The sequence below is a fragment of the Pleurodeles waltl genome, chromosome 4_1 (assembly GCF_031143425.1).
Source record: "Pleurodeles waltl isolate 20211129_DDA chromosome 4_1, aPleWal1.hap1.20221129, whole genome shotgun sequence".
Classification (NCBI taxonomy): domain Eukaryota; kingdom Metazoa; phylum Chordata; class Amphibia; order Caudata; family Salamandridae; genus Pleurodeles; species Pleurodeles waltl.
In genome coordinates, this window is record NC_090442.1 from 645155647 (window position 1) to 645175459 (window position 19813).

Here is a 19813-nt window from a genome sequence, read left to right on the forward strand (position 1 = left end):
TTATGACCTCATGAAGGGTACCCTGATTGAGGGCTTTGGATTCTCCACTGAGGAGTATAGGATTAGATTCAGGGGGGCTCAAAAATCCTCGAGCCAGACCTGGGTTGACTTTGTAGACTACTCAGTGAAAACACTAGATGGTTGGATTCAAGGCAGTGGTGTAAATAATTATGATGGGCTATACAATTTATTTGTGAAAGAACACCTGTTAAGTAATTGTTTCAATGATAAACTGCATCAGCATCTGGTAGACCTAGGACCAATTTCTCCCCAAGAATTGGGAAAGAAGGCGGACCATTGGGTCAAGACAAGGGTGTCCAAGACTTCAACAGGGGGTGACCAAAAGAAAGGGGTCACAAAGACTCCCCAGGGGAAGGGTGATGAGACAACCAAAACTAAAAATAGTAAAGAGTCTTCTACAGGCCCCCAAAAACCTGCACAGGAGGGTGGGCCCAGAGCCTCTTCACAAAACAATGGGTACAAGGGTAAAAACTTTGATCCCAAAAAGGCCTGGTGTCATAGCTGTAAACAGCATGGACACCAAACTGGAGACAAGGCCTGTCCCAAGAAAGGTTCCACTCCAAACTCCCATCCAGGTAACACTGGTATGGCTAGTCTCCAAGTGGGATCAACAGTGTGCCCAGAGCAAATCAGGGTCCACACTGAAGCTACTCTAGTTTCTGAGGGTGGGGTGGATTTAGCCACACTAGCTGTCTGGCCGCCTAACATGCAAAAATACAGACAGCAACTCTTAATTAATGGGACTAGAATAGAGGGCCTGAGGGATACAGGTGCCAGTGTCACCATGGTGACAGAGAAACTGGTTTCCCCTGGCCAATACCTGACTGGAAAAACTTACACAGTCACCAACACTGACAATCAGAGAAAAGTACATCCCATGGCAATGGTTACTTTAGAATGGGGAGGGGTCAATGGCCTGAAACAGGTGGTGGTCTCCTCAAATATCCCAGTGGACTGTCTGCTTGGAAATGACCTGGAGTCCTCAGCATGGGCTGAGGTAGAACTAAAAACCCATGCAGCAATGCTGGGTATCCCTGAACTGGTGTGTGTGAAAACAAGAGCACAGTGCAAGGCACAGGGTGAACAAGTAGAGCTGGAGTCTGGAAGCATGGCCCAGCCTACCAAGAGGAAAGGAAAGTCAGTTGGGAAACCAACTGCAACACAGCAAAAGAAAGGGAACCTCTCTTCTCAGGAAGAAGTTCTGCCCTCTGAGGGAACTGAGCCTTTGGAGCTTGAACCTTATCAGGTTGAGCTCTTAGGCCCAGGGGGACCCTCAAGGGAGGAGCTGTGTAAGGGACAAGAAACCTGTCCCTCTCTTGAAGGCCTTAGGCAGCAAGCTGCTGAAGAGTCCAAAGGCAAGAAAAATGGAACGCATAGGGTCTATTGGGAAGATGGACTCCTGTACACTGAGGCCAGAGACCCCAAACCTGGTGCCACTAGGAGAGTGGTAGTGCCTCAGCTGTTCAGGAAGTTCATCCTAACATTGGCCCATGACATTCCCCTTGCTGGACATTTGGGACAAACCAAGACGTGGGAGAGGTTAGTCAACCACTTCTACTGGCCCAATATGTCCAACATGGTTAAGGAGTTTTGCCTCTCCTGCCCCACCTGTCAAGCCAGTGGTAAGACAGGTGGGCATCCAAAGGCCCCCCTCATTCCACTTCCAGTGGTGGGGGTGCCCTTTGAAAGAGTGGGTGTGGACATAGTTGGTCCACTAGAACCTCCCACAGCCTCAGGAAATATGTATATCCTGGTAGTAGTGGATCATGCTACCAGGTATCCTGAAGCTATTCCCCTTAGGTCGACTACTGCCCCTGCAGTAGCCAAGGCCCTCATTGGTATCTTTACCAGAGTGGGTTTCCCTAAGGAGGTGGTGTCTGACAGAGGTACCAACTTCATGTCAGCATACCTAAAACACATGTGGAATGAGTGTGGAGTGACTTATAAATTCACTACACCATACCATCCCCAAACTAATGGCTTGGTTGAGAGATTCAACAAGACATTAAAAGGCATGATCATGGGGCTCCCAGAAAAGCTCAAAAGGAGATGGGATGTCCTCTTGCCATGTCTGCTTTTCGCTTACAGAGAGGTGCCACAGAAGGGAGTAGGATTCTCACCCTTTGAACTTCTGTTTGGTCATCCTGTAAGGGGACCACTTGCTCTTGTTAAAGAAGGCTGGGAGAGACCTCTCCATGAGCCAAAACAAGACATAGTGGACTATGTACTTGGCCTTCGCTCTAGAATGGCAGAGTACATGGAAAAGGCAACAAAAAACCTTGAGGCCAGCCAACAGCTCCAGAAGTTTTGGTATGACCAAAAGGCTGCACTGGTTGAGTTCCAACCAGGGCAGAAAGTCTGGGTTCTGGAGCCTGTGGCTCCCAGGGCACTCCAGGACAAATGGAGTGGCCCTTACCCAGTACTAGAGAGGAAGAGTCAGGTCACCTACCTGGTGGACCTGGGCACAAGCAGGAGCCCCAAGAGGGTGATCCATGTAAACCGCCTTAAGCTCTTCCACGACAGGGCTGATGTCAATCTGTTGATGGTAACAGATGAGGATCAGGAGGCAGAGAGTGAACCTCTCCCTGATCTTCTGTCGTCAGACCCAAAAGATGGTACAGTAGATGGAGTGATCTACTCAGACACCCTCTCTGGCCAACAGCAAGCTGATTGTAGGAGAGTCCTACAACAGTTTCCTGAACTCTTCTCCTTAACCCCTGGTCAGACACACCTGTGGACACAGGAGACAGCATGCCTGTCAAGAACAAAATCTTTAGACAATCTGACCATGTTAAAGAAAGCATCAAGGTGGAAGTCCACAAGATGCTGGAATTGGGAGTCATTGAGCGCTCTGACAGCCCCTGGGCTAGCCCAGTGGTCTTAGTCCCCAAACCTCACACCAAAGATGGAAAGAAAGAGATGAGGTTTTGTGTGGACTACAGAGGGCTCAATTCTGTCACCAAGACAGATGCCCATCCAATTCCAAGAGCTGATGAGCTCATTGATAAATTAGGTGCTGCCAAATTTCTAAGTACCTTTGACTTGACAGCAGGGTACTGGCAAATAAAAATGGCACCTGGAGCAAAAGAAAAGACAGCATTCTCCACACCTGATGGGCATTATCAGTTTACTGTTATGCCCTTTGGTTTAAAGAATGCCCCTGCCACCTTCCAAAGGTTGGTGAATCAAGTCCTTGCTGGCTTGGAGTCCTTTAGCACAGCTTATCTTGATGATATTGCTGTCTTTAGCTCCACCTGGCAGGATCACCTGGTCCACCTGAGGAAGGTTTTGAAGGCTCTGCAATCTGCAGGCCTCTCTATCAAGGCATCCAAATGCCAGATAGGGCAGGGAACTGTGGTTTACTTGGGACACCTTGTAGGTGGAGGCCAAGTTCAGCCACTCCAACCCAAGATCCAGACTATTCTGGACTGGGTAGCTCCAAAAACCCAGACTCAAGTCAGGGCATTCCTTGGCTTGACTGGGTATTACAGGAGGTTTGTGAAGGGATATGGATCCATTGTGACAGCCCTCACTGAACTCACCTCCAAGAAAATGCCCAAGAAAGTAAACTGGACTGTGGAATGCCAACAGGCCTTTGACACCCTGAAACAGGCAATGTGCTCAGCACCAGTTCTCAAAGCTCCAGATTATTCTAAGCAGTTCATTGTGCAGACTGATGCCTCTGAACATGGGATAGGGGCAGTTTTGTCCCAAACAAATGATGATGGCCTTGACCAGCCTGTTGCTTTCATTAGCAGGAGGTTACTCCCCAGGGAGCAGCGTTGGAGTGCCATTGAGAGGGAGGCCTTTGCTGTGGTTTGGTCCCTGAAGAAGCTGAGACCATACCTCTTTGGGACTCACTTCCTAGTTCAAACTGACCACAGACCTCTCAAATGGCTGATGCAAATGAAAGGTGAAAATCCTAAACTGTTGAGGTGGTCCATCTCCCTACAGGGAATGGACTTTATAGTGGAACACAGACCTGGGACTGCCCATGCCAATGCAGATGGCCTTTCCAGGTTCTTCCACTTAGAAAATGAAGACTCTCTTGGGAAAGGTTAGTCTCATCCTCTTTCGTTTGGGGGGGGGGTTGTGTAAGGAAATGCCTCCTTGGCATGGTTGCCCCCTGACTTTTTGCCTTTGCTGATGCTATATTTACAATTGAAAGTGTGCTGAGGCCTGCTAACCAGGCCCCAGCACCAGTGTTCTTTCCCTAACCTGTACTTTTGTATCCACAATTGGCAGACCCTGGCATCCAGATAAGTCCCTTGTAACTGGTACTTCTAGTACCAAGGGCCCTGATGCCCAGGGAGGTCTCTAAGGGCTGCAGCATGTCTTATGCCACCCTGGAGACCTCTCACTCAGCACAGACACACTGCTTGCCAGCTTGTGTGTGCTAGTGAGGACAAAACGAGTAAGTCGACACGGCACTCCCCTCAGGGTGCCATGCCAGCCTCTCACTGCCTATGCAGTATAGGTAAGACACCCCTCTAGCAGGCCTTACAGCCCTAAGGCAGGGTGCACTATACCATAGGTGAGGGTACCAGTGCATGAGCATGGTACCCCTACAGTGTCTAAACAAAACCTTAGACATTGTAAGTGCAGGGTAGCCATAAGAGTATATGGTCTGGGAGTCTGTCAAACACGAACTCCACAGCACCATAATGGCTACACTGAAAACTGGGAAGTTTGGTATCAAACTTCTCAGCACAATAAATGCACACTGATGCCAGTGTACATTTTATTGTAAAATACACCACAGAGGGCACCTTAGAGGTGCCCCCTGAAACTTAACCGACTATCTGTGTAGGCTGACTAGTTGTAGCAGCCTGCCACAAACCGAGACATGTTGCTGACCCCATGGGGAGAGTGCCTTTGTCACTCTGAGGCCAGTAACAAAGCCTGCACTGGGTGGAGATGCTAACACCTCTCCCAGGCAGGAATTGTCACACCTGGCGGTGAGCCTCAAAGGCTCACCTCCTTTGTGCCAACCCAGCAGGACACTCCAGCTAGTGGAGTTGCCCGCCCCCTCCAGCCAGGCCCCACTTTTGGCGGCAAGGCCGGAGAAAATAATGAGAATAACAAGGAGGAGTCACTGGCCAGGCAGGACAGCCCCTAAGGTGTCCTGAGCTGAAGTGACTCTAACTTTTAGAAATCCTCCATCTTGCAGATGGAGGATTCCCCCAATAGGGTTAGGATTGTGACCCCCTCCCCTTGGGAGGAGGCACAAAGAGGGTGTACCCACCCTCAGGGCTAGTAGCCATTGGCTACTAACCCCCCAGACCTAAACACGCCCTTAAATTTAGTATTTAAGGGCTACCCTGAACCCTAGAAAAGGAGATTCCTGCAACTAGAAGAAGAAGGACTGCCTAGCTGAAAACCCCTGCAGAGGAAGACCAGAAGACGACAACTGCCTTGGCTCCAGAAACTCACCGGCCTGTCTCCTGCCTTCCAAAGATCCTGCTCCAGCGACGCCTTCCAAAGGGACCAGCGACCTCGACATCCTCTGAGGACTGCCCCTGCTTCGAAAAGACAAGAAACTCCCGAGGACAGCGGACCTGCTCCATGAAAAGCTGCAACTTTATTTCCAGCAGCTGTAAAGAACCCTGCAAGCTCCCCGCAAGAAGCGTGAGACTTGCAACACTACACCCGGCGACCCCGACTCGGCTGGTGGCGATCCAACACCTCAGGAGGGACCCCAGGACTACTCTAAGACTGTGAGTACAAAAACCTGTCCCCCCTGAGCCCCCACCGCGCCGCCTGCAGAGGGAATCCCGAGGCTTCCCCTGACCGCGACTCTTGGAATCCTAAGTCCCGACACCTGGGAGAGACCCTGCACCCGCAGCCCCCAGGACCTGAAGGACCGGACTTTCACTGGAGGAGTGACCCCCAGGAGTCCCTCTCCCTTGACCAAGTGGAGGTTTCCCCGAGGAATCCCCCCCTTGCCTGCCTGCAGCGCTGAAGAGATCCCGAGATCTCTCATAGACTAACATTGAAAACCCGACGCTTGTTTTTACACTGCACCCGGCCGCCCCCGCGCTGCTGAGGGTGAAATTTCTGTGTGGACCTGTGTCCCCCCCGGTGCCCTACAAAACCCCCCTGGTCTGCCCTCCGAAGACGCGGGTACTTACCTGCAAGCAGACCGGAACCGGGGCACCCCCTTCTCTCCATTCTAGCCTATGTGTTTTGGGCACCACTTTGAACTCTGCACCTGACCGGCCCTGAGCTGCTGGTGTGGTGACTTTGGGGTTGCTCTGAACCCCCAACGGTGGGCTACCTTGGACCAAGAACTAAGCCCTGTAAGTGTCTTACTTACCTGGTTAACCTAACAAATACTTACCTCCCCTAGGAACTGTGAAAATTGCACTGTGTCCACTTTTAAAACAGCTATTTGTGAATAACTTGAAAAGTATACATGCAATTTTGATGATTTGAAGTTCCTAAAGTACTTACCTGCAATACCTTTCGAATGAGATATTACATGTAGAATTTGAACCTGTGGTTCTTAAAATAAACTAAGAAAAGATATTTTTCTATATAAAAACCTATTGGCTGGATTTGTCTCTGAGTGTGTGTACCTCATTTATTGTCTATGTGTATGTGCGACAAATGCTTAACACTACTCCTTGGATAAGCCTACTGCTCGACCACACTACCACAAAATAGAGCATTAGTATTATCTCTTTTTACCACTATTTTACCTCTAAGGGGAACCCTTGGACTCTGTGCATGCTATTCCTTACTTTGAAATAGCACATACAGAGCCAACTTCCTACAGTGTTCAATTGTGATGTATTGTGCATGTCAGAATACTAAAAGTAAAATTAAAAGTGCATAAATGAAAATTAAGGTGATGAGTGATGTCAAGGTAGATGGATTCATCAGAGTAGCTGCTACACCAGTTAGTTACACAGGTCCAGTGTCCTTGTACCATGGGAAAATGGAGTTAGAATAGTCTACAGGGTGTCTCAGTGGCACCCGAGGGTAACAAATCAGGAGAGGTTCACTTCCTGACAGTGGGTTTGATCTTGGCATCCATCTGCTCCAGCCAGATGTCTGGGTGGACATCCATGTTTGTGGGGAGTTCTTCAGCTACAGAGGGAGGGGTGTATGAGGCATGTGGTTCCCCTGACAGGGCCTACCTTCCACTAGCTGCCATAGATGTAGTTGGGATAGATGTTACGTTGCTAGTGGAAGGGGCCTGATGGTGTGTTCAGAAACCAATCAGGGTAGTATTGATGTCCCTCAACACCCCTGCAATGGAAGACATGACGACATCTTGTGCCTTCTACATACCTTCCTGGTGGTATTCCCTCTGCAGCCTTTGATTTTCCCCCAACATAGTGATTATTTGGCCAATCCTGTCCTGGGAACTTTGGTAGGCTCCCAGGACTTAGGAAATGGATTCCTGGTCAGTGGAGTCCCAATGAGGCCTCATCCACTGACCCATAGCATCCCTCCCACGTACCGTAGAAAGGTGCCTGTTTCTCTGGCACGGTATGCCCAATCTCAGTGGTAGCAGGTCCCTTATCGTCAGGGATGTTAGGGTTCTACTCAGGTCCCTGTACTGTGGGGCACACATTTGATTGAACAGTACTTGGGACACAGGTTTGGAAAGAATGGTTGACTGTGATGTGGATGCACCAGGGGCAGGGGGGGAGGAGTTGATGTGGGCAGGGTGAGGCAGGGAGTCGTTGATTGACCAGGTGTCCCAGATGGGCCAGGTTTGTTTGTCTTTGTCCAGACATCCAGGTGTGTTGTCCTCACTGGGACCTTCATTCAGAGGGAGACTGGCACTTTCAGGTATCCTCTCCATGGTGGCAATGGCAGGGTTACCTGTGGAGGCAGTGACACACATAGTTCAGGTTAGAATGTGTGTTTGGTTTCCTCTTTGTGAGATGCAGACAGTGGCTTTACATGATTCCCTGCAATGACATTGACAAATGCTGCACAGCATACCTTTGTTGTACATTAAGATCTGTGACTTGATTTCCATACTCCATGTTGGAGCTGTCATATGGGTTTGGTACAGATTGCACTGCAGATGGATTCTGGTTTTGTCTGAAAATTGATGTGACTGTTCATCTCTGTTACCTAGTGTATAGTCAGACTTGCTAGATGTCACACATTAAAGCTGCACAATGCACAACAGTGTCCTAGTGGGAACACAAGTATGTGAGTATGCAACGGTAATAGTTTTGTATCTTGATATTGTGCATGTGCATCGACTCAGCCATCTTACTTTCCAACCCAGGTCAGTCTATTTCTGGCTTGGGAAATTTGATCTGTGGCCATTAGGAATGGTCACTCAGCTGTAGCTGTGTTTTACTTTGTTTGCTATTGTGTGTGTACCATTGCATTGCTGTCATTCCCATGTACTGGTCCTCACTAAAACAATCTAGATGGTGTAGCTAGAACTTTAGTTGTACATGCATTACATGTAATGTGTTGTGCACATTCCAGATTTTCGCAATGATGGGTTAGTGCATTCTGGGAGTGATATGATTAGCCAGTAGTTAATGTGTCATTGCCAAGGGCTGTGAGGGCAGTTGGGCTGAGTGGAGGCATGCAGGAGAGGGGCATTAGGTGATTAGGTGGGAGGAGTAGTGGGACATTTAGTTAATTAGGGAGTATTTGGGTGGTGAGGAAGCATGCAGGAAAAGACAAATGTGTGACATGACTGTTGTGGGTACGTACCAGATTCCAGTCCCCCAGGTATTCCAGTCAGGCCCTCAGGATGCACTATATCCATGACCTTCTCCTCCCATGATGTGAACTGTAGGGGAGGAGGTGGGGACCCAATGCCAGTCTTCTGCACTGCTATCTGGTGGCGTGATACCATGGAACGCACCTTCCCCCGAAGTTGTTCCAGCTCTTCTTGATGTCCTCCCTTATGCGTGGATGGCTGCCTACTGAATAGACCCTGTTGACTATCCTTTGACACAACTCCATTTTCCTGGCAATCGATGTTTGTTGGGCCTGTACTCCAAACAGTTGCAGCTCTACCCTGAAAATTTCATTCACTATGACCTCAATGCGTCGTCAGTGAAACATGGGTGTTTTTGTGGAGACATGGTAGTGGTTGGTGTTTATGGTGTGTGAGGGTGTTGTGAGTGTAAGGGTGTAGTGTTGGGTAATTGGTGAGGTGTGGGTGCTGTGTTGTGAGGGTGAGCCGGTTGTCACGGATTTTGTATGCTAGTAATGTCTGTATTGTGTTAGTTGTGCTGATGTGCTGATGTGGGGTGTGTGCCGAGTGTGATGTGTGCTATATTGTGTAAAGGTGCTATATCCATAATATTGCCTTCTCTCTGCATATCTGAATGGAGTTTTTGTTGCAAAGGATTGTGGACTTTGTCAGGGTGTGTTATATAGTGCAGTGAGTAGATGTGTCAGGTGTGTGGATGTGTGTCAGGTGTGGGGTATGCAAACTATCCAATGTAGTGTGGTGTTCTGACTGATGTGAGTTCTGACTGCAGTGTATCACACCACCAATGGTTTTCTGCCATGGAAGAACCGCTGTGGTGATTTGTGGCTCATAATCTGGTGGGTGGATTTTTGTCAGGCTGGCAGTGCTGGTGGTGGGACCACCTCTTTCCCGGCCTCCAGTGTCCTGACAGTTTTGGATTTTTGGCTGATATTTGGCGGTCTTCACAGTGTGACTCTTAGCACGGTGGTCAGAATGCCACCAAAATGGCGGTCTTTTGGCAGCAACAACCACAGCGGTCTTCCCAAAAGACCGCAAAACTCGTTATGAGGCCATAAGCACTACTTGTCACTCACTAGGTAGGGCGCCTGACATAAAAAACTGGGACATGTGTGAAATTAAAGCTGACATGATCCACCAAGAAATCGACTCCAAAAACTATTTTCATTGCCAGGGCCAAAGCTGGAGTCTAGAACATGTCAAAGTTCACACTATATTCTTTAATATGTAACGTTTGACAGGCAAAGGCTAAAACTGTTATTCAAACTTTTTCTTATATTCATTATAATTTATTGGTGAGGTTTGATTTTTAATAATATTTATGAAAAGTGACTTTTAGTAAGATACCTTTTCCGACCATCAGCCTGCTAGTAGCTGCTCAGCAAGTGCATGAGCTTAATAAGATGCGAAACTGCTCCCAGACCAGAACAACAGGTTAGACCTGGTGACTGGATGGAGTAGTTGTGGAGTATTTGATCCCTTTCAGCTCAGGGAGGACAGTTGGGGTGGAACCAGGAACTTTATGAATGGGCATGCCTCACCTCTTTACCTTTCAAGTTAATAGTTCCAAAGGCCAACACTAGCCAGGCTGACTTTGATCCGCGTGTGAGAGAAGCTACCCCCAGAATGGGGTTAGAGTGGACCCTGGGGGGGCGGGGGGGTTGCTCATCTCCCTGGCCACACCTCTGGGTGGACACAAGGGCTCTGCATATGGGAGGAAGGGTTCCCCCATCTTGGATTTTAGAAATGAGGTGCACAGTGAGATTGTTCAAACTACGACAAACAGGAAGTGCTGCAAAAGTTGGAAGGGCTGCCCTAGGAACTTTTACCTCATTGGTTGGGAAATGTCCAGTAGTCAAACCCACCCTCTTTCTACTGCACACTATAAATGTAGCACCCAAAGGAATTCTCCTCGGAACACTTCCTTAACCTACAGAAGATAAAAAGAGGACTGGACCTGCTGTCTGTGACCTGAGGAGCCCAGAAAGACTGGACCTACTCCCTCCTGCAGCTGGGAAAATGAATTGGGCTTCAAGGGTCAGTAGGCTGGCCTCCTGTGTGACTCCAGAGGCACAACAAATAGCAAGAGGCCTATTACCTGATGTAACTAGTTGACTAGCACCAATGGGACCTGGACAGGACCTTGCTGGTTTCCTTTGCTCGAGTTCTGACTCAAAAGTGCTGTCTCTGAAGTTGTGGAAACCTTTGAAGTGATCAAGGGGAGCTGCTCCAGAAACCATGCAAAGTCGGGGCTTCAAAGAACTCTGGTGCCATCAGGTGTACTTCGCGACAAAGATGTCCGATTTCAATCCACCTTCCTCAGATACTCCTTCAGGCTTGTACCACTGGAGGATTGTAAGCTCCAGAAAAAAGTCAGAGAGTAAATGTTTTCACTGGGACAAACCTGCTTGGTGGTGTATTGACATGTGTTCCATCACAGGTGGCCTAAAATCATACCTAGGTCCCAGTCTACAAATTCATTGGCACAAGTATTTTTGGTGTTATTTTTACTTACATTTAAGAAGTGCATATCTCTGGCCCCCCTCAGTGGATATTTGTCATTCTAGGATAATTTTGTTTATTACATTTTACTCTATTTTTCTAATTCAGGTTTTAAGATTTTTATTGTTTAGTATTTGACTTTATTACTGTTTTTGTACTGGAAAAATACTTTACATATTTCCCTAAGTTAAGGCTCTCTACTCTGTGTCATACCACCAGGAGGGTTAAGCTCACGTTAATTTAGTACTTTTGATGTTCCCTGTGACAAGCTAGTTTGATTATTCCTTTAGGTGTGAGATTGTTCACCCCAAATAATAATCCAATTTTTTTTTTTTTTTTTTTACAAAAGACTATAAGTTCCTCATGGTCTATAGGGTCCTTGCTAGGTGACACACAGTTCCCACAGCTGTGACTTGTTGGAATAATGTTACTTGTTCTTCTGTGAATTAGATAAAGACATCTTGGAATTAGAGTGGTATCTTGCAAGAACAGACTTTTACTTATTTGTGACCAGACTTGCACAAGGGGGCATCCATAGGTATTACGAACTCTGTGGCACTTGTCTGTTTCATAAGAATCATCCAACTTTTCTGTCATAGTTTACTCAACAAAGAACCAACTGTGTGGGTTATGAACATTTAGAAACTCAATGGAAGTAAATTAGCACATAAATATTGTTGTATGATATGCTGATAATGAAGACAGTGAATACACATATGACCAGGATTAGAAAATGCACTACTAAGGAATGCTTTCTTGTTACAGTTACCCAATTGTCACCTGGAATGCAAATCAAGTACGAAAATTTAGTTCCTAATATTTATGGTAGCATTGGTTGGTATACAAACTTATTGTAATCCTCACTGTTATTTAATTATTATTTAAAAGCTTAATTATATTGCATATTAGGAGAAAGGCCATGTTTGGAACTGTAATGGGGAGTAGAAATTGAGTATGCCAGCTAGTATTTTATTACTTCAAGGATAAACATCAAATTTCAAACTAAAGTTATATTAAAGTTATTCTTTACTTTTTAGATATCAACACTCTGATGTTACAGAGTAAGCTCAGTTGTGCCTCCAGGTATGTCACAATATCCAGTGTCTCTCCTTCTTTCCATTGTGCCTTTCCTGTTTCCCCAGGCCTAGTGTATAACACCACAATAGTATTGTGGAGATAGCATGGGTTTGGTGAAGTGTGGGAAGTAGCCTCGCTCCTGTCGGATCTGAATTTGCAGGTTAGGGCATCCTGATACAACTCTTGATATAGTAAAATTGTGTTTGGTGACTTTCACTGTCAAAAGTGTTTTGGAGCTTGTAGTATGAACACAAATATACCAATTATTAAACTATCTCCTCTATGAATTGTAGTTTTTGTGTGGTCCTTCTGCTACGCTGCCCCCACATCTGCTAAAGCCCAAAAAATAGCTCTACATTTTCCCACCTTATTTGAAAATCCAAAGCTCTTGTCATTCTGCTTAAGATGATATTTCTCAAGGTTGATGGGTTAAGTAAAAGACAAAGAAACTGTAAGAGAAATATAATTTAGCCGGGAACATGAAACATCTTGGGAAGTAACCTTTCTCATACAGAAACCATACACACAAAAATTGAGATGTGCTTGTAAAAGACATCAATCTCCAAATACGCACCTGGGGGAATTTATGATAATAAGGTTCCCTTCTTTTCCAACCTCTAAAGAACCTTGGCTGTCAGACTTTCCAAGAGCATAAGCTGCATTAATGGTGGCAGCAGCTAAGGCCTCTTTCATTGACATTTTCATATTAACACAGGCCAAATGCATTACTATTGGCTAGAGGAAACAAAAATGCAGATGATTAATGCAAACAATTTGGGATGCTATCTTGGCAGTATGTTTCAAAAAACACATGCAACTGGTAATTTAAAAGTCGCACATTATGTCAGACAGTTCTATTAAACAAACAACATATTTATTTAGTCTGAATAAACTAGATCACAAATTCAATGCATTCAAAGATCATGCGCTTTGTAAAAGAGGTTCAGACTGGATCAAAAGATTGGCTGATTAAAAAAATTGGTGATCATCTTTTTAATTCTATACTGTAATTAATCATTTCTTCCTCCATTGATGTAGGATCCTAATCAATAATACAGTTTTGATCTGTGATGAATGGATACCCTCTTAGAATGAAACTGTCACAGAAAGAAAATAAAACAAACTCCTAATCTGCCCTTGAAATGCAAAAGCCACTAACCTAACAATAAATGCAGAAAGCAATGACAAATATAATGAATCACCCAATTGAAGTAAAAGTGGCAATAATTCAAATATACTCATAAAATATATCATGTTACATATATTAGCACATCTTAATTTTCTTATTTTAACATAAAATGAGCCTTAACATTAGGTGCAACATAACATTTATATAGTTGAAGAGGCAGTTTTTTGTACACCCACATAAATGTTTACTGTGATTTTAAACAGCTGTTCTGCGACAGAATGTACTTCAATTAGCTTATTCCAGAGCTGCCGCAATGTGATATTTCATTCAATTGTTAGAGACACTCATATGCTTTGTGCACAGGATAAAAACAGCTTTCCTTTCAGTACAAGCGATTCCTTACTTAGAAAGTTGCATGTACTTTGCTATCAAGCTACAAAAGTACATCTTTGACTCATTCTTAATTGAATGGCCTGTAGAAGTGTGTGCATAATAGTCTCTAAACACTTGAGTTATATAATGATCAGATTATATTGCTACGCAATTTGCACAGAATCTTATACCAAACCCAACACTTTACATGGGTTAACCAATCGTCACTGACATTTCACCTCCAAATAAATCTCTACAACTCTAGCAACAACTGTGCACTATGGATAGGACTCCATAAAGATCAACTGGCAATGGTGGCCCACATTTGGTCAAAATCTAAGCTTGAAGCTTCCTAATGAAGCAAAAAATATGACAATCCCTTTTTCTTGGTAAAAGACACAGGGTCTATTACGATGCCGTCAGTGTGGTTATCTTGCTTTTGGGGTGCAAAGACGGATCACTAATCATTACTTGTTTGAGCTATGGAAGTCCCAAGAAGGAATCAAGTTCAGCATTGCTTACAGAAGTTGCTGTCTACATTCTGTTTTCAAATGTTCATTTCAACTCCTCTTTTTCTTTGCTGCCAACACCATCCATTTCTTTCCTTCTATTATTCTGCATCACTCTTTTAAAGTAAAACCTAACCCCATTCTAGGAAACTTTCAATTTCCTTGTTGGTGTTCAAAATAATTTCATATTGGAGCCAACTTTTGCTCATGTATCACCTCCACCTCCTCCAGGCCTTAAGCTTCACTTCACAATGATTCTGCTGTTGGCTGCTGTTGGCAGAATAGCACTGTCTTTCGCCTGGGTGTCAAAGCAAATGTGCCAATCTATCAATTAATGAAAATTAAGTTTTCTTTATGCAACTTCCTTTTGGTCATAATTTCGTTACAGAACACTGACTAACTATTCTAATACATTTTTCTTAGTTCAATAAGTTTAATCAAGCTTGAGGGAGATTGCTATCAAATGATTTCATTACTCCTAAAGGGAAAATGCACACAGGCAAGACACATATGGTCCTCTTTCAATTAAAAAGTACTAATAAATATCAATTTGAAATTCCATTGAGGCCATTAAAACGCGTTCCTAGAATTAATCTATAATGCTAGTCACAAAAACTCAAAGTCCTGCCTCTTAAAAGAGCAGACATACTCTTTTCCTTGCTGTGTTAGCACTCACTTGACCGATGCCACAATGCTTTAAAGTTTCACACATAAAACGTACATTCAAAACTGCTTCTTCTATCCTCAGTCATTTTGCATCTGATATAATTGTTCCACTTACAGCAATTAGCAAGATTGTTTCTGGCTAAATGGGCTAATCTGCTTATTCAACTGAAACCATGAACCGATGGTCTTTGTACATGCGAGACAGTTCGGGAGTTTTCTTCTACCCGAACGTCTTGGACACAAATTACCCTTTTACTAGCATAAAGTGAAGCACATCAGTTAGGAAAATAGTTCAGCATACTGAGTAGCCCTTGCATTAAATCAAATTGAGGCCACCTAACTAAAAGCATTCAGGGTATCCCAGTTAAACAAAAAACTTTTTTATTTACTTCTGATGATCTTACAACGTACTGAGGTATGTGGTGGAAGCCCTAATTCCCAAGGAAAAGTGTAGGCAACATTTTGTAAATGAGGAAGTCAGATTTACACAAAATTCTTTTCAACATATTCTTTGGAGAGTATAATTGCTATTTGCAATAGATTTTCTTCCACAAGTCCGGATTGAAATATGAAGGCACACAAGTACATATGAACAAATTCACAAAACAAAATAGTAATTTGGTCCTCGTAAAAGTACTGCTACAAACAGGCAAAGATTTACTACTTTTTGAAATTCACAAATGCATCCAATAGTATGGCTAGAAAGCTGTATTGGTCCAAGGAAAAAACATTTTTTCCTGCGGAGAAACTCCTTCCCTCACATCTCTGCCAAATGTGGAAGTAATCCATTCTCCTTGCCATACTGGAAAGAGTCCTGGAGTATATCTGTGACTTTTTACAGGGCAGGAAAGGGTCAGATTGTGGTTTTATGAATGCTCAGAAATGCACAAGTTTATTGGTGTTCAGAAATATCTAAAGCTAATCATGCCATACTCCACCCTGCTCCCAGCTTTCACTAGATTTAGTCTTCGCAGTCATGGTGGAGAAATCTGGTCTGTGGCAAACCTCTGAATGCCTGCCAGAATTCCTATTGTAAGCGGCTGGCAGATGTAAGTGGGGGCATTTTCAACTGCAAACATATGTTTGCGGTGGAAAATTATGAGATGTGAGTGGGTGCAGGACGTTATGTGTTACATTTCCAGGAAGGATGAGTTTGTTGGGGAATGAGGGTGTGTGTGTAACTTACACTTAGTAATGGATGGATGAAGAGCACAAAAATCTCATATGATTTTGACCATTTTCAGTGAACCTAGTCAGGTTTTAAATTATTGAATTAGCTTTTGTTCAATAGTTATGTTTCACAACCTCCGTTTAAAGCACTGTACAAGCAGCACTGTGTTCCTTTAAAGAAGATACTACGTTAAGTTACATTTATTGTTCTAATTTCAAATTACAAAGCTAGCCACAATTTCAAATTACACTTCTAGCTACCATGTCGCATTTCTAGGAACTGTGTGCTATGCTACTTTGTATTACACTTTTTTATATTGTGATGTCACATTTCTGAGAGAACTCAAAATGGTGAACATCAGCCAAATGCCCCCAGGACCTCTAGCTTAATTAATTTTTAAAAGAAGGTAAACCCATTTCCACAATCAATTTGAGAACAATCACAGGAAAAGGGGAACAATAAATAAGCACATGAAAATATAAAAAGAAAACAGTTAAGAAAAAAATAGAGAATGAATAATGAGAGGGAAGGGTGAAGAGGTTCAAGGGTATTCATTAGTAAGGGACAGAGGTAAGATAGTATTGGTGCTAAGATACCGTTTTTTTGGGGGGGGGGGTTTCATGACAAAAACAGTGGTGAAGGGATTGGCATGGATAGATGTGTTAGGTTATGGATAGTGGTAGGATATCCATCACGTTTGTGACGAAGTATCCCATCCGCCAAGGTGGTAATCAGGCCCTGTGTCTGTGATCCTGGGAAATGGACGACATGGATTTTATTCAACATTAATGGCAATCACCACGGTGTTTTTGACATCATGGGAATGCTATCTATTAGAAAAAATGTTTGTGGAGAAAAGTTCTCTACAACAAGCTTCTTTAATCAGGTTTTTCCTTAGAATCACTCTGAACCGTTGAAACAGTAGTCACTATAAAACGAACGAGCCCTCAATAATGTCTGTATATTATGTCTCAACCTGCATAGGTCTATGGTATTCACAACTTGCTTTTATCATTTTAAACATATATTGCTTCTTGTCTCCTGTATTTATCAGATTATGGAAATACATGTTTTTATATCTCCATACGTTTAGTATATGAATACATAGGCCATTCTCTGTACACACTAAGAAAACTAATGTGTCAGTTAGACCTGAAAAAAACAAGCCCTCTTTCACGGACTGTGAGACAATGGTAGGTGGATGGCTGTACATAAGAAGGCTCTGTTTAAACCTTTCTGAGAGGTGCACATAGCTTTTATGGAGTTGAGTTATTTTCTTCTTGCAAATTCTCAACCTCTGTCCTTACTTATAGACTTAGGTCATATTCCAGCCTGCTCTTTAAAACAATGAATTTGGTACAGTTGTTGTATTCGCAGAACGCAGCAATGAGATATTCTTCCCTTTCCTTTGAGCGATGCTCATAATCACTGTATGTTTCAGATTCCCTAAACACATGAACATCAGTCTGTCAGATGTCTACTGCCCTACATATTGTGAAACCCCTGCATAAGGTTTAAGTGCATACTTACTTGTTTAGATAGTATGATCAAAAAAATAACTATTAATGAAAGTAGCGCCTGCTGCTGCAGGTTTGACATTTCTTAGCAGATAAATAGCTGGCTGTATAATTATCTCATTCAATGATACCCTCTGCTTCCTCTCTACCTCTATATGCAACACTACTAAGTGACTGTACAGGCAATTTGCCCATGTTTATCGAAATTCCAGTTTTTGAAAACGAATATTTAAAACATAACCGATGCTAACAAAATTTCTTGCTTACCATTGAAAAGCAATAAGCATTGGGATTGAAGTCACTACCAAGAGCAACTATGACTCCAGCATCCAACATATCCCTGGCCCTCGGCTGTTTGAGCCTGCAAAAAAAACGTTATGTGACACATTTATCAGAATTAATGCATAACTGGAAAAATATGAGCATCATTAGAGTATCTAAGAGCACATTTAGTCAGTACAGTGGAAAATCACAGTTTTATTAATTGGTTTAGAAATACAGCTTAACATGAGGCCTTTCAACGAGGCCAAGACCTCCGCTAAGTTAAGGTCTACAATTAATAAGCTAATACATAAAGCATAGCCCCCAATATGACACATTACTACATCAAAAATATGGTCAACATTTCATATTAATAAGCCATTAATAAGTGTACTCCATGAACATTGGAGGGCACTCATCGTGATCACATTTTCAAATGTGTGCATTATTTTTCTCCCTGGTATTACATTTTCTACAGCAATCCATTACTCATGAATACTCATTAATATTTTTTATTAAACTCCTATGCTAGCAATATACAGTTCAGCATTTCCTACAACAATCTTACTAAATAACAGCAACTAATACATCCTGTTTATAGTGAAACAAGAGAATGTCAGGGTGCGATCAAGGAACTACTGAATACTCATGCTAAGGTGCTCCTCCATTATGTTACAGAGTTTTTCACTAAATATATACGTCAGCGTACTCCATATAGAATATGGGGCATATGCATGATTTCCTATTGCACTGCTGCAGTACTGCTGAAGTGAGTTTCATTTTATGATTTGAAATCCCAGCGGGGGCCCAGAGCCGCAATCTCAATAGAGTTATTTTGATTACTTGATTTGATTTCTAATTTTCAGTTTTTACATTTTGCTTGTTCACTTGCATATATTGTATATATCTGCTCACTACTGGGAAGGGCTTTGCCCAGGTGCGTAGTGGGGTTAGTAAGGTTAGGGGGTGCGAGTTTCAGAATTTCCCGGGGGACCCCTCAACCACGCTACACATAATATTAAATACATAATACGACAAGCAGGATGCACGGGAAGCTAAACCCTTGGCTATGCCTCTTATCCCAACCAGAGCAAGGCATCCACAGTATCTGACACAAGAAACTATCCTTCAGCTGGCATATGTAGGACCCACTCTGTACACTTAAAAAACAGGGCACCTTCTCAGCAACTGTTTGCAAATGGCAGGACCACAGAGCAGTAGCACCGTACATGGAGCTTGATACAGTATGTCACACACAACTGTGGGAAAAGTGCTTTGAATCACCTCAGGGGTCCTTTTTAGAAGGTGCATAAATGGGTAGATATCAGTGAGGTTACTGCCCCTAGGCTGACCACAAGCAAATGTTTATTAATGGGAGGATACTCAAGACACCCCCCCCAACATGTAAATATTGTACAAACGTGGAAAATTTTAAAGGCTAGTTTTCCCCACGGGCGGTTTGCTCAGCAAATATGTTCGGTGAGTAGTGTATCCTGCACTGTGTTATTTTACGTACATTGTAATGATGTGGTGCTACCAATCAAAACAGTGTGTAAAAATGTGCTCTTCTTTTATTTCACTAGGGTGCAAGGTGCGGGTGATCGGCCACTTGTTCATCACTAGGGTGTTGCAAGAGGCAAAGTCAAGGGCTGGTAAGCATGGCTTCTCCCACACACGGATAGCATGGCTGGAATTCCTTGGCACGTACTTTGGTCGCAATGCTGCAGCAGAGACTGGCGGGGATGGGTCCCCTCCTCATATTTTTATATTTCACCTCAGTCGAAATTACCTCACCTCTCTGGGGCGCTGTGCGCTCATCACATCAATGAAGTCTACGATGGGTGAAATCATCAAATTCATGGGGCACTGTGAGTTATGGTGGTG

At 43.8% G+C, this 19813-nt stretch overlaps 1 protein-coding gene across 1 annotated transcript in view; it reads right to left on the reverse strand.

Annotated features, from left to right (window-relative positions):
- The window catches only part of AMDHD1 (amidohydrolase domain containing 1), a 210389-nt gene that overhangs the window by 28260 nt on the left and 162316 nt on the right, over positions 1-19813 (reverse strand). Inside the window, exons 7-8 of the mRNA XM_069229089.1 lie at positions 17936-18029; positions 12879-13039 (exon numbers count right to left, since the gene is read on the reverse strand). Of these exons, the coding sequence (XP_069085190.1) occupies positions 12879-13039; positions 17936-18029 (255 nt within the window). The remainder of the gene's footprint in view (positions 1-12878; positions 13040-17935; positions 18030-19813) is intronic.